Genomic DNA, 15,186 nt, shown 5'->3' on the forward strand with positions numbered 1-15,186 from the left:
GAATTTCAGAAAACAACACTTCAAAGATGAGATGATAAAATCATCCTGAGAAGGAAACAAGAAAAACACAGGTAAGAAAATAAACTGGGCTAGGCGCAGTGGCTCACGCCTGTAATCCCAGCACTTTGGGAGGCCGAGGCGGGCAGATCACGAGGTCAGGAGATCGAGACCATCTTGGCTAACACAGTGAAACCCCGTCTCTACTAAAAATACAAAAAATTAGCTGGGCGTGGTGGCGGGCACCTGTAGTCCCAGGTACTCAGGAGGCTGAGGCAGGAGAATGACGTGAACCCGGGAGGCGGAGCTTGCAGTGAGCAGAGATCACGCCACTGCACTCCAGCCTAGGCGACAGAGCGAGACTCCATCTCAAAAAAAAAAAAAGAAAATAAACTGAGGATCAAAGCAACACCATCACAGAACCATAAACACATAAACAGTAGCGAGATACAAACAGCCTTGGCTGGAATCCAAACCACAGAAACAGGAAAGCCCGTCACAGGGAATGCAAAGGCAGGCGCAAGACAAAGGCAACTGGAGAGAAGACAGCCTGCCAGCCTGCAGATAAGAGAGGTCTGGAGTGGTGTCACTTCATAGTAATAACAGCTGGGTCTGCTGTGGGCTACAGTGATGTTTGTGTGCATGCACATGTGTGGTTTTTATGTACCTACTTTTGGCTTTAATTGGATTTTTTTTTTAATAGCACATTTTGTGACTGTAGGAGGGAAAAAGATGCCCTTTTGTGACTGTAGAAGGGAAAAAGATGCCCTCTGCTTAAAGGAAAGCCAGGGTAAACTGAATACCCTACAACTTTCCACAAATACATGTCTTATCATTTATTAACAAACTGTTTCATGCTTTACTAATAAAAATACCCACCAATTTGCCAGTACCTTGAAAAGAGGATCTTTTCAAGAAAATTAATATAATTATCAAACAACAAATAACAAACCTGACCTTTGTGGGTGGCAAACAGTAAATTTAAATGTTTAAAGGTTATGCATCAAAATAATGCTGTCATCAGATATTGATGAACTTACTGAACAGGTTTGACTGAATATAAAACCTGTTTTTAGCACCAATAAAAAAAATTATTGAGATTTCTGTTCTGCAAACTTCTAACTGTGCTCCCTGACAGCATCTTTTGGCTAAAGGAACAAATGTGCTCCAAGGAGTAACCGTTAGGTCCCTGATTTTCTAACATAATTCAGAGTGCCAAAAAAAAAAAATCAATCCAAGTATTTTCTCCTTTAGCTAGCATTATTAAACCTTTTTAACTTTCAGAGAAGAGTTTCGTCTTCTTAAAGTTTTAATTCTGAGGTAGATGTCATGCAAACAAACATCAAGTGCAGCCAACTTCTGTTGACAAACATGATTATTAATAATAAATTAATAATCAGAAATGCCCATTAGAAAAAGTGACTTGAAAGTTTAGGAAGCAATGTTGTTTAGCAGTATTCTGGCTTGAGTTTCCAAATCCCTTCACCACCAGAAGTTCTATGAAAAGTGCACAGATTTCTCAATAGTTCTCGGAAGACACAAGACTGCGATGCAGATAACTTGGATTCAAACTCCTGTAGTATCTCCCTAGTGCTGGCCTGGCCATCAGTGTGGGCCTGGAAAGCGATGAAGTTTCTCATCTCCACCAGAAGGTCATCATGTTCTGTGGTGGGAAGCAGGGCAGAAGCTTCCTGCAGGTGCCCGCTTTCACTTTCTAAACGCTCTGGCAGAATCAGGTGGTTTCTAGCTCTCATTTTAGCCAAGAGTGAGGAGGAAGCAAGGGCCCCGGACGAAGAGTCTGCATCTTCTGCTCTTCCACTAAAATGCTCAGGGACATTATCTTTTCCCTCCTTTTTCATGATGCCATCCTGGAAAAAGAAGACCACTATATTGATATATTTAATCTCTAGTTTATGCCCCCACTTCCTTCCCCAAAAGCTGTGAGGGGTCACCAGACAACACGTGTGCCAGGGTGGTGAGGTTGACGGGGTAAGACTGAGACTCCACCTAATGAAAAGGGAAAGGAGGAGGGTCCGGTATCTAAATCCTCCCACTGTTAAGAGACCATTTCCTAAAAAAAATAAAATAAAATAAAAGGGGGGCAACCAAGCCATTCCCTTAGTCACCACTCTGCATGGTGGTGGAAGGGAAGGCAGAGTGGAGGTTTCCAGGCAAGGTTTCAGGAAAATCTGTCTCTAGGAGGCCCAGGACCACTTTCAGTGCCTGTGGGCTTTTCCTATTCTTCCTCTCAAATGGACCCTGACCTGTACACTGTGGATAAGGAACAGTATCATAGCTATACTTCTTTTTCCTCACTTTTAAATCTTCTTACTCTTTCCTACCTTACATCTAATGCAAGTTTCCTTAAAAAAACACAAATCTAACTCTGAAAGGGTCTCAAATCCCTACTGCTAAAAGCACAGAACATGAGAAGTCAAAAAGGTACTCATATTCCTAAACACATTCATATTAACTTAAAATTGGAGTCTGAATCTGGGAGTTTTAACATAATCCTTAATCAGAAAGACCACAAAGACTTCCACTGAATGGTGGAGTCTGGACTAGTTTTAACCACTGTAGCACTCAAGGCAAGCAGGGCATTCTTGAACAGAGAAAGACAGGCACTCTGCTCTAGCAGCTAGTGAGTTACAGACACCAACATTCAAGGCAGTTTTCTGGACCTTTATTTCAGAGGGTTGTGGTCTCTGGAGCTGGCACTTCCCCTCTAGACAAGGCAGGCTGTCCTAGCAGTGACACACCCATCCCTGTGTCAACCTTCTAATGGCAAAACAGAAATGCTGCTACGGATCTTGGGTTAAAGACTTTGTCTTTAGGAAATCAGCAGGTCCTTTTAGATTCAAGTGAATGTGCATCGTAAATCAGAGCATGCAACACAAATATCAGGTGTCATTACACCAGAGATAACCATTTTCTTCACACCCAAAATCAGGTGAAATTTTCATGGCATTCAATCAAGCAAATCTCACCCTGGAAAGCAAAAAGGTTATCTATATTACCTGGCACTTCTCTGTTGGAGATGTCGATGAAGAATGCTGCACAGAGAAGTTAGAATTCCTTTTCTTACCAAATCTACTCCTAAAGAAGGAAAATAATCACAGTAGATTAAATGTTTGCTTTTGAGACTCAGAGATCAAAATACTCTTTCAACAATGAACTTCTTCCTGGAAACATTTCCATCTGCATGGTAATTCTTTCACAGCCACGCCATTTCTGGTCTATCCTCCTCGACTCTTCCACACCACCCTCCTAGAAAGTAACTGCTGGCCGGGTGCAGAGGCTCATGCCTGTAATCCCAACACTTTTAGGGGCCTTGAGAAGGCAGATCACTTGAGGTCAGGAGCGCAGGGCCAGCTACAGCCAGCATGGTGAAATCCCATCTTTACTAAAAATACAAGAATAGCATGGCATGGTGGGCGGGGAGCCTGTCCCAATAACTATTGAGGAGGCCGAGGGAGGCTGCAGTGGGCTGAGATCCTGCACCACCACACTCAGCCCACGGGTGACAGGCGGACTCAGAATCTCAAAAAAAAAAAAAAAAAGGAACTGCTGCATCTCAGAATGAGAACCACTCAGTTTCTTGTTCAAAAGATGATGGGAACCATTCTCAATTCCAGGTAGGAAAATCATTCTAAAAGAGCATACTGAATAACAAAGTAATTAATGTGTGTTGTAAATTGTCTAATTATCTCATTCAAGTTTAATCATTATCCTGGATCTCTTACTTTTTTTTTTTTTTGAGCCAGGTCTGGCTCATCACCAGAGCAGTGCAGTGGCTGGGATCTCAAGCTCACTGCAAGCTCACGCTCCGAGGTCAGCCATTCTCCTGCCTCAGCCTCACGTTAGCTGGGACTGGCTCGCCCGCCAGCCGGGCGCGTATTTTTAGTAGGAGGCGAGGTTGCCGTGTTGGCCAGGATGGTCTCGATCTCCTGACCTCGTGATCCGCCCGTCTCGGCCTCCCAAAGTGCTGGGATTACAGGCTTGAGCCACCGCGCCCGGCCTCTTACTATATTTAACAACACCATCTCTCAAATAAAACCAATCACTTCTCCTGAAGCCACTTTGGAAAACAGGGGATGAAAGCAAGTAGGAAGGCAAAGTTGTAACAGTATTTCTACAAGTCACCCAGATTTCGCTGCTATAATCTTTCCATGAGGGATTTATTCCTGAAGAGAAATAACAACATAAGCCTCCACACCTGCTCTGATTTTATTTCTAGCCTTAGTTGTTTGGCCTCCTTGCAAGTATGGCATGCAGCAATCTCTTACTTTGTTCCTGCTGGTGCACCAGAAATCCCCCTGTGGCCAGTCCAGGTGGGAACACCAGACACTGCTCCCAGACACCGCTGACGAGAGAGCCTCAGTGCTTTCAAGGCATCCTGAGCCACTCGGTTGGCTTCTGCTTCCACCAGTACATAATCTGGGCTGGCTCCATCCATGATGGCATCGTGCTTCATGACACTGTGCACGCCAACTAGCAAGAAAAGAAACAGCAAAGTGATATTTCACTTTGTACGCAAGAAAGACACTTTTCTCCTCTGTATAAGTACAATATTGTGGTAGACAAAAAACAAAGTCATAGTACACTTAGAAAACCCTAGAGAATCAATGATAAAAAATAGTAAAATAATTCAGGCAACATAAAAAAATAAAATTCACATACAGAAACCTGTAACGTTCCTATTTACAAACAATAGCCAGCTGAAGATAAAATGGCAGGAAAATTCTACTTACAGTAACAGAAAAGACAAAACACTTAGGAATAAACCCAAGCAATGTGTAAAGCTTCTATGGAGAAGACATGAAAACACTCCTGGGAAGAGAGACCATCAGACTTAAACAAACAGAAAGATATCCCTTGCATTTGAGAAGAATGACTCAATAACCATTTTCCCTGAGTTACTTTATATGTTTAATGCAATCTCAATAAAAATATCAAGCTTTCTTATGAAGTTAGACAAACTGATATTAAAGTTCATATAGAAAAATAAACCTTCATGAATAGATCAGAAAACACTGAAAAGGCAAAGTGACACCCTACTGGACAATAAAACATGCTCCAATTACAACAGTTTGGTGCTGAGGAAGGAAGAGACACAACAGGAGATTGACCAGAAACTAGAAATAGATCGAACTACATTTGGAAATGTATTACATGATAAAGGCATCTCTAATCACTGAGAAAACCATATTTGAAATAAATGATGCTACAAACGTTGGGGCACAAATGTTGGGGCATTTTATCTTTGAACCAAGATAAAATCCACACCTCATACTCTAAATGGATCAGAAATCTGAATGTAAAAAGCAAAACCATACAAGTAGTACAAGAAAACATGGTGAATTATCATATGATCTATGTGTAGAAAAGGCTTAGAACTACAATTCCAATTAATAAAAGACTGACAAGTGTTTTTTTTTAAAAAAAAAAAACCTGTTTCATAGGAAAAAAATGATCATAAGTAATAAAAGACAACCAATGAGGAAATACTTGTAACATATATGAAAAATGAAAAGTTAACATCCCTAATATATAAAGAACTCTTTAAAACCAAGGGGAAAAAGGGACCAAAAATCTGATTTAGAAAATGGACAAAAGATATGAACAGACAAATTCACATAAAGAAAAATTTTTTAAATATAAATGGTCCTATAAAAAGTTCAATTTCACTCAAAGAAAATAACTGCAAATTGAAACTTAATATATCTTTTCTCACCTATCAGACTGGGAAAAATTAAAAGTATAACACCACACTCTTGACAAGGCTCTGGGGAACAATTGCTGGTGACAATTCAAATTGATCTAAACCTTACAAAAGGGAGTTGGGCATTATTCAAACAAACAAAACCACCTTACATATGTGTTCACCTTTTGATCTAGCAATCTCTCTTGTACAAGCACAGGATTATTTAGTGCAGCATTGTGGCTGAAAGAAGCTATAAACAATCTAAATCCTCATATGTGGATAAACTGTGGTACAGGTTTAATATCTCTTAATCAAAATTCCTGGGACCAGAAGTGTTTCAAATTTTCACTTTTTTGGAATTTGGAATAATTGCATATACAAAATGAGACATCTTGGGGATGGGCCCCAAGTCTAAACACAAAATGTGTGTATTTTTAACATACACCTTACACACATAGCCTGAAGGTAATTTTAATATAATACGTTTATCAATTTTGTGCAAGAAACAAAGTGTTAACTGTGTTTTGACTGTGACCCATCACATGAAGTCAGGTGTGGAATTTTCCACATCTGGCATCATGTCAGTGCACAAAAGGTTTTGATTTTTGAGCATTTTAGATTTCGGGTTTTGGGTCAACATAGCAGAGCACTCTAGCAATAAAAATTGCTAAAGGAGGAATAGCTCTCTGTTAACTAATACAGGAGTGGCTGTCAGGATATATGAAGTTTTTTAAAAAAAGAAACAGAAGATAACATAATGTACAACCTTTTGTGTAAAAGAATAAGGGAATATGAAATTATACATGTGCCTGCTTATTTCCACAAAAAGAAACTGATACAGTTCAGCTGTGTCCCCACCCAAATCTCATCTTGAATTGTAACTCCCACAATTCCCACGTGACAAGGGAGGAACCCAGTGGGAGGTGATGAATTATAAAGATGAGTCTTTCCTACACTGTTCTCACGAGTGAATGAGTCTCACGAGATCTCATGGTTTTAAAAATGGGAGTTTCCCTGCACAAGCTCTTTGCCTGCTGCCATCCATGTAAGATGTGACTTGCTCCTCCTTGCCTTCTGATATGATTGTGAGGCCTCCACACCCACATGGAACTGTAAGTTGATCAAACCTCTTTTGTAAATTGACCAGTCTTGGGTATGCCTTTATCAGCAGGGTGAAAATGCACTAATACAGTCCATCTGTACCAGTGGGGAGGTGCGCTGCTGAAAAGATACCCCAAAATGTGGAAGCAACTTTGGAACTGGGTAACAGGTAGAGATGGGAACACTTTGGAGGGCTCAGAAAAAGACAGGAAAACGTGAGAAGGTTTGGAACTTCCTAGAAACTTGTTGAATGGCTTTGACAAAAATGTTGATAGTGATATGAACAGTAAGCTCTAGACTGAGGTGGTCTCAGATGGAGATGAGGAACTTGTTGGGAAGTGGAACAAAGGTGACTCTTGTTATGTTTTAGCAAAGAGACTGGTGGCATTTTGCCCCTGCTGTAGAGATTTGTGGAACTTTGAACTTGAGAGATATGATTTAGGGTATCTGGTGGAAGAAATTTCTAAGCAGCAAAGCATTCAAGAGGCGACATGGGTGTTGTTAAAGGCATTCAGTTTTATAAGGGAAGCAGTGCATAAAAGTCTGGATAATTTGCAGCCTGACAATGTGATAGGAAAGAAAACCCCATTTTCTCAAGAGAAATTCAAGTTGGCTGCAGAAATTTGCATAAGTAACGAGGAGCCAAATGTTAATCCCCAAGACAATGGGGAAAATGTCTGCAGGGCATGTCAGAGACCTTCATGGCAGCGCCTCCCATCACAGGCCCAAAGGCCCAGGAAGAAAAAGTAGTTTCATGGGCCTGGCCCACGGTTCATGCTGTGTGCAGCCTGGGGACTTGGTGTCCTGCGTCCCAGCCACTCCAGCTGTGGCTGAAAGGGGCCAACACAGAGCTCAGGCCATGGCTTCAGATGGTGCAAGCCCCAAGCCTTGGCAGCTTCCACAAGGTGTCGAGCCTGAGGGTGCACAGAAGACAGTAACTGAGATGTGGGAACCTCCACCTAGATTTCAAAAGATGTATGGAAACACCTAGATGCCCAGGCAGAAGTCTGCTGCAGGGGCAGGGTTCTCATGGAGAATCTCTGCTAGGGCAGTGCAGAAGGAAAATGTGGGGTTGGAGCCCCCAAACAGAGTCCCTACTGGGGCACCAACTAGTGGAACTGTGAGAAGAGGGCCACGGTCCTCCAGACCCCAGAACGGTAGATCCACTGACAGCTTGTACCATGCACCTGGAAAGGCTGCAGACACTCAATGCCACCCATGAAAGCAGCCAGGAGGGAGGCTATACCCTGCAAAGCCAAAGGGGCGGAGCTGCCCAAGACTATGGGAACCCACCTCTTGCATCAGCGTAACCTGGATGTGAGACATGGAGTCAAAGGAGATATTTTGGTGCTTTAAGATTTGACTGCCCTGCTGGATTTCAGACTTGTGTGGGGCATGTAGCCCCTTTGTTTTGGTCAATTTCTCCCATTTGGAATGGCTGTACTTACCCAATGCCTGTACCCCTATTGCATCCAGGAAGTAACTAACTTGCTTTTGATTTTACAGGCTCATAGGCAGAAAAGACTTGCCTTGTCTTGGATGAGACTTTGGACTGTGGACATTTTAGTTAATGCTGAAATGAGCTGAGACTCTGGGAGACTGTTGGGAAGGCATGATTGGTTTTAAAATGTGAAGATATGAGATTTGGGAGAGGTCAGAGGTGGAACGATATGGTTTGGCTATGTCCCAGCCAAATCTTATCTTGAATTGTAACTCCCACAATTCCCACATCATGGGAGGAATCTGATGGAAGGTGACTGAATTATGGGGTCGGGTCTTTCCTGTGCTGTTCTTGTACTAGTGAATGAGTCTCATGAGATCTGATGGTTTTAAAAACCGGAATTTCTCTGCACAAGCTCTTTGCCTGCTGCCATCCCCGAAAGATGTGACTTGCTCCTCCTTGCATGATTGTAAAGCCTCCCCAGCGTGTGGAATTGTAAGTCAATTAAACCTCTTTCTTTTGTAAATTGCTCAGTCTTGGGTATGTCTTATCAGCAGTGTGAAAACAGACTAATACAGAAACACGTGAAGGAAATGCCAGAAACTCATGAGACTGGAAAGGGAAGGAAGGGGTGGGGACAGGGTGGGGGATGACACAACTCTGGTATTTCTTTTTGCATATTTTGTCTTTTGTTACTACGTTAATGTGTTGCTACTCAGAAGATAACATAGAGTCAACAAGGATGGGAGGAAACCCTAAAGTGGAATACAAACAAATAAATTAACCTAACTATATTTTAAATTGATAGCACACACTGAAAATACAAAGAAGAGAAAAAAGAACCAAGTTTTTTTTGACTCAAGAAGTGTTTTGACCAAAAACTTAAAGACAAAAATAAATAAAAACAAATACTGAACTCTAGTTAGTATAAATAAAAACAAATATTGAATTCTAGTTAGTATAACTGTTTTTGCCGTAGTTCAGGTTAGAAATTCTAAAAAACTACCATGTATCCTAGGATTGAGGAGTAACTCAGTACGTTGTGAATGAAGGTCTTGAAGAGGGAAGCTACAAACATGGAAAGGGCCCTAGGGCGCTGAAATGAAATTGGAGACAACAGTATCCCCTCATTTTATTTTGCTTTCTGGAGCTTGTTAGAGTGTAACTGATATGCAGTAACTGCTAAAGTACAGAATTGGTAAGTTGTGACATTATGTACATACCATGAAACTATCACTACAATCAAGACAATGAACATAGCTATCACCTGTAAAACTCACGTCCCTTTGTAATCCCACCCTCAAATATCCCATCCCCAGACAACCAAGCCACTTTCTGTCATGACTGTGTTTTCTAGAATTTTATGCAAATGGCATCAGAGTATGTACTAATCTTACTAGTCTGAAAGTCATCCATGCTGTAGCATGTATCAATACTCTATTTCCTTTTATTGTTGAATAGTGTATGTGTGTGTGTATATATATATATAATATATATATATATATTTTGAGATGGAGTCTCACTCTGTTGCCCAGGCGGGAGTGCAATGGTGTGATCTCGGCTCACTGCAACCTCCACCTCCCAGGTTCAAGCGATTCTCCCGCTCAGCCTCCCAAGTAGCTGGGATTCCAGACACCTACCATCATGCCTAATTTTTGTATTTTTGTAGAGACAGGGTTTCACCATGTTGTCCAGGTTGGACTCGAACTCCTGACCTCAGGTGATTCACCCACCTCAGCCTCCCGAAGTGCTAGGATTATAGGTGTGAGCCACCAAGCCTGGTCTGTTGATTAATATTTGATCATACGGATATGCCATGGTTAATTTAACTATTTACTTGTTGATGGACATTTGATTTCTACATTTTGGCTATTACTAATAAAGCTGCTATGAATATTCACGTACAAGCCTTTGTATGGACATATTTTCCAGTTCTCTTGGGCAAATACACATCCAGGACTGAAAAGGCTATATTGTAAGGAAGGTGCATGCCTAATTTTTAAGAAACTGCCAAACTGTTTTCCAAAGTGATTGTGCCACTTTACATTCCCACCAGGCGTGTATGAGAGACCCAACTGCTTCACATCTTTACCAACACTTAGTATGGTCGGTCTTCTTTCATTTTAGCCATTCTAGAGGGTGTGTAGTGGTGTCTCATTATGGTCCTAATTGGCATTTCCCTAATAATTAATAATATTAACAAGTTTCATATATTTATTTGCCATCTACATATCTTTCTTGGTGAAGTCTGTTCAAATTATTTGTCCATTTTAAAAACTGGGTTATACATTTTATTTATTTATTTTTTGACATGGGGTCTCACTCTGCTGCCCAGGCTGGAGTGCAGTGGCATGATCATAGCTCACCACAGCCTCAACCTTCCAGGCTCAAGCAATCCCTCCACCTCAGCCTCCCAGGTAGCTGGGACTGCAGGTGTGTGCTACCACACCCGGCTAATTTTTTTTACTTTTTGTAGAGATGGGATCTGACCATGTTGCCCAGACCTGTCTCAAACTCTTAAGCTCAAGCAATCAACACACCTCAGCCTCTCAAAGCACTGGGATTACAGACTGAGCCACCACACCCAGCCAGTAATTTTTGATTGGGTTCCAGACATTGTGAATTTCATCTTGTTGGATGTTGGGTATTTGCATATTCCTGTAAACTCTCAGGTGGAGCTGAAGCAGTGCTCACTCCAAGGCTGATCATTCCCTACTACACAGGCAAGACCCCCTACTCTGTCCTATACCCAATGCCCCATGAAATATTTTTCCAGTCTTAGCTGGTGGGAACAGGCACTATCCCTGGCCATGGGAGAGCACCAGACATCTCTCCTCTAATTCAAAAAGTTAAAGAGGAAAGGCCTTTTCACTGACCTTAAGTAGTTTTCTTGCACAATGTGCTGGTCAGTATTCAGCTGAGTGCCAAAGGAGATTCTGCAGACCTGTGGGGTTCTCTCCCTGTGCAGAGCTGTCTCCTCTATCATCTCTTTTATGTGAATGCCAGCCACCCTGGCCTCCCCTGATGCCCAGCTCTGTTTTTTCAACAGAGGGTCTGCCTTGGACTCTCATCTGGTTTCTTGTTCTTTCTGTCACAGCATGAAAATTCTCTCAAGGCAGTAGGGCAGGGCTGGAGAGTTCAGTTCATTTGTTTCCCATCTCTCAAGAGATCACTGCCCTTTGGTGCCTGAAAACCATTGCTTCGTACGTTTTGTCATTGTTTTCATTGTTTCACATCGAAGGATAAATGTTAATCTGTCTTTGCTGGAAGCCAAACTCATGGTTTTTATAGACATAGAGATAGGTGTATCTGTGCAATTTGTTGTGCATATATATGCATGTATGTATATGTATGTACACAACAAACACATACACACACATACATACATCTATTTCCTGATACTGTTGGCTACAAAAGCAATAACATACTAGCAGCAATGAACACTCTGAGAACCCAGATCCTAGTTCCTAAATACCATTCTCCAGGGCTCCTTGAAGAAATGGCTGATTCCAGGGCTGGCACAGAATACCAATTGAGCTCAGCATATATTAGTATACCAAGAAGAAAGGAGGTGCTCAAAGAATGGGGGGGACATACCAGAGGGACAAAGGAGCCTGCCTGAAGGAGCTCCCACCCACGAGGCAAATCTAAGACAATATGAGCATCATAATACCCCTACTAATGGATTACAGTTATGGAAAAAAAGAATCCATTAGTCCATACTGATCTAAAAATAAATTAATAAATAAATAAGGGAGAAGGAAAACCTTCCTTATAGTAGAATGTTAATCACCACTTGGCAATCACTGTAGTAATAACTGACTGAGGAAAGAATTATCAATGGATATTAAAACTAGTGGATAAAAGTTGGATGAGAAACAGGATATTTACACAGTCTCAAAGCATATTCCTTGAAAGTATAAATTAATTACAAAGGGAAAAATATTAACGTTAGCATTGAGAAACCTGGCAGACTCCACCTTAATCTTGAAAATTAACTTGTACTAGGTCAAATCACCATGTGTCTCCTGACAGATGCATTGAGTAAGATACAGTATCACCTCTGTGGTATTCCTGCCAAAAAAAACAATGTATGCATAGATGGGTGTGTGTGTGAATGATAAAGCAAAAGCTGAAAAATGTTAATAACTTAGGTAAAGGATATAGGAGAGTTCTTCGTATTATTCAAACTGATTTCTTTAAGTTTGAAATTACTTCAAAATATGAAATTAACAAAAAAATTAACCATGCTAAATAAAAGTCTTTCTGAAATGCTACACATAAACCTGCCTTCTTAAACTGAATGCCATAAGCAGCAATCTTTGGTAACTCAAGGTCATGACATTGTGAACACAGTGACTGCTAAGGGATCACTAAGCAGGGCTATCTATACTCCATGGTCTTGAGCAACTGTTGAGTCTACATCTCCTAACTTTTCTCCCTTGACATAAGTTATCAGCTTTCGTACTTCTAGAATGTCTGTCTCTAGCCACAAGCCTGTCTCTTTCCCTTATAATGTTACATAAATCTCCTATGGTTGGAAAATCAGATTAATGTAGCACATAGCATGTAAAGTAACTGCCTACTAATGTTCAGGTAGTACACATCTATTTAAGAATTGCACACTTCCCATAAGTGGCCATAAGTACTACCGTTTTCCAAAGTTTCAAATTCTTCTAGGTCTTCAGAAAAGAGGCGTAAATACAATTTTTTAAATGTCAATATATTTCAAATCTAAATTTTTGAAGAAAAACGCTTCTGGCTGAGAGCCCTCTATGCACCATCAGTTAAAGACTGCTACTGCTAGAAACAGCCTACTTATTTTCTGGTCCTAGCATCCCTGTGGCAAATGTATCAAATGGATTACCTGATTTTTTGAAAAGCTTTTCCAAAACATAATCATCATTGCTCTGTTCCTTGGCCTCACTCTTGTTTTCACCATCTTGCTTCTGGTAACGCCTTTTCTTCACCAGGTGTGGAATTCGAGTTCCTTCAAACTTGGCGTCTCTGCAATGCTTAGGGTTCTTAGGCTTTTGCTTTGGTCTCAGATGTTTCTCTAGGGTCTCTTCTTCTGCCACACTATGATGTTTTGTTTTTGACTTGTGCTTATAAAAATTATTTTCCATTTGTTTATTCTCCCAAAAAGATTCTGTTTGAGCCTGGCTGGGTCTTTCTCTTTTGTAAGAAAGACCCAACTTTTCATCAATGCTTTCATCACCAGATGGCCTAGAAGTTTTGCCTGTTCCTGAAGAATTTGAACATTCCCCATTTCCACTAATCACTGACGACTCTTCCGGTCCAGATACTGCATTTGTCTCTTCTCCAAGCCTATCATTGCTAGCTATATTACTACTCATGTGAGGGTCATCTTTCAAAGGATCACTTTGATTAGAAGGTACTACATTTACTTCAGCTCCTTTAGCCTCAGATTTCTCTTCAGATGATGTGGCATCATTTATTGATATGTTAGAAGCAGGGAACTTTTTGTGTTTTGGAACATCATGGTCTGCTCCAAAGGCTGGTTGAATCTTTCTTTTTAGATGGCATTTGGGTGTCTGAACATCTGATCCAGTTCCTGTAGAGCAAAAACACCGCTAATACTATATTGTATCATCTTGTGCAATTGATTACTTTAAATTAAATGATTTTATGTAATACCTGCAAAAATCGCACTTGTTTCAGTGCTCTGGGATGCATCAGGGCTAGTCAGAGTAAATAGCTCATAGAGATCATTGGATTTGAAAAAACGCCTTTGTTTTGGGTCTTTTAGCACTCTATTTGTCAAAAACTGCTTGAAGATTTGTCTAAAAAAATAAAAGATAAGCTGGTATAAAACAATGTGTAGCTCTACCTAAAAATTCAAGTTATAAAGCAATATAAGAGAGATACGATAACAGCTGCTGCATGCATGGCTAAATAATCCCCCAAATTTTCAGCCTTGGAAAATTACAATTCAGAAAATATATAATACATCAGTTAATCTCCCACATCTTGCAGAATTTAAATTAGAAATAATACCTTATTATTTACACCAAATGAGCTTTTTCAACCTCTAAGATCTAATCCATTTCAAGAAACACCTTTTCACATGCCATCATGTGGCTCATAGCCTCTCTTAGCCTCCCTGACTTGAATACCAAGGGTCCTGCCCTGCCTAGAACCTTCCTATCATAGGGCTCAGCAAACTCTCTTACCTGGGCTTTGCAACATCTCCACTCTGACCTCTCTCTCCCTGCTCCCACCTGCAGGTCCACACTCTGCTGAAGCCCCATGCCACTGCCACTCTGGAACAGGCACCTCCACCAGCCACACTGTCCCTCTCTGTCATTTATTCTCCTGGCTAAAGCATAAATCTGTAAGAGGAAGCTCTATTCTCACAGGATCCAACTCGTCCTCCACCCTCACACAACAGTCCCTTGAGGAAGATGTAATGTTCCCAGCATGTGATGAAGGGCATAGAACTTCCTATAAAAGCTGGGCTATGGCTCAAGGAGAGTCTGTGGTGGGGGAGTGGGAGAAGCTGGCAATGTCTTGATTCTACTGTTGAAGTTACTACTCTCTAAAATCCCCTAGTCATTACAGAAAGACAGAGGAAGAAACAGGCATCCTGTCAACTTCTTTGTAAGGGACATCAGAGTCAAAGACCGCCAGAACACCCACACTGATCCCACCTGCATAGTATGTGTAAATACCAATATGGTAACATTTAACCTTGTCACTTTTTAAAATTTTTCTGAAGGCAACACACCATAGTAGGCAGAAATATTCCTTTCAAATAACAATATGAAGTTTACACATACGTGATTCTTGAGGTAGAATAAGGTACAAAAATTATCAGGTTCAAAGACATTTTCTGACAACTCACAGTAAGCCATCTAAGCATATTTTAAAAGGAAAGAAAAAATACAAAACAAAAACCAAAACCTTAACTTATAGCAACTAT

At 40.9% G+C, this 15,186-nt stretch overlaps 1 protein-coding gene across 11 annotated transcripts in view; it reads right to left on the bottom strand.

Annotated features, from left to right (window-relative positions):
• Window positions 1-650: 650 nt before the first annotated feature.
• The window catches only part of ERCC6 (ERCC excision repair 6, chromatin remodeling factor), an 82,244-nt gene continuing 67,708 nt past the window's right edge, over window positions 651-15,186 (bottom strand). For all 11 annotated transcript variants that reach the window (XM_003903626.3, XM_021943251.2, XM_021943250.2 and 8 more), the window contains 5 exons: window positions 13,902-14,047; window positions 13,111-13,818; window positions 4,284-4,488; window positions 3,015-3,093; window positions 651-1,865 (listed from right to left, as the gene is read on the bottom strand). In XM_003903626.3, the coding sequence (XP_003903675.2) occupies window positions 1,446-1,865; window positions 3,015-3,093; window positions 4,284-4,488; window positions 13,111-13,818; window positions 13,902-14,047 (1,558 nt within the window). In that variant the 3' untranslated portion in view covers window positions 651-1,445. The remainder of the gene's footprint in view (window positions 1,866-3,014; window positions 3,094-4,283; window positions 4,489-13,110; window positions 13,819-13,901; window positions 14,048-15,186) is intronic.

The sequence above is a fragment of the Papio anubis genome, chromosome 11 (genome assembly GCF_008728515.1).
Source record: "Papio anubis isolate 15944 chromosome 11, Panubis1.0, whole genome shotgun sequence".
In the NCBI taxonomy this organism is placed as follows: Eukaryota; Metazoa; Chordata; class Mammalia; order Primates; family Cercopithecidae; genus Papio; species Papio anubis.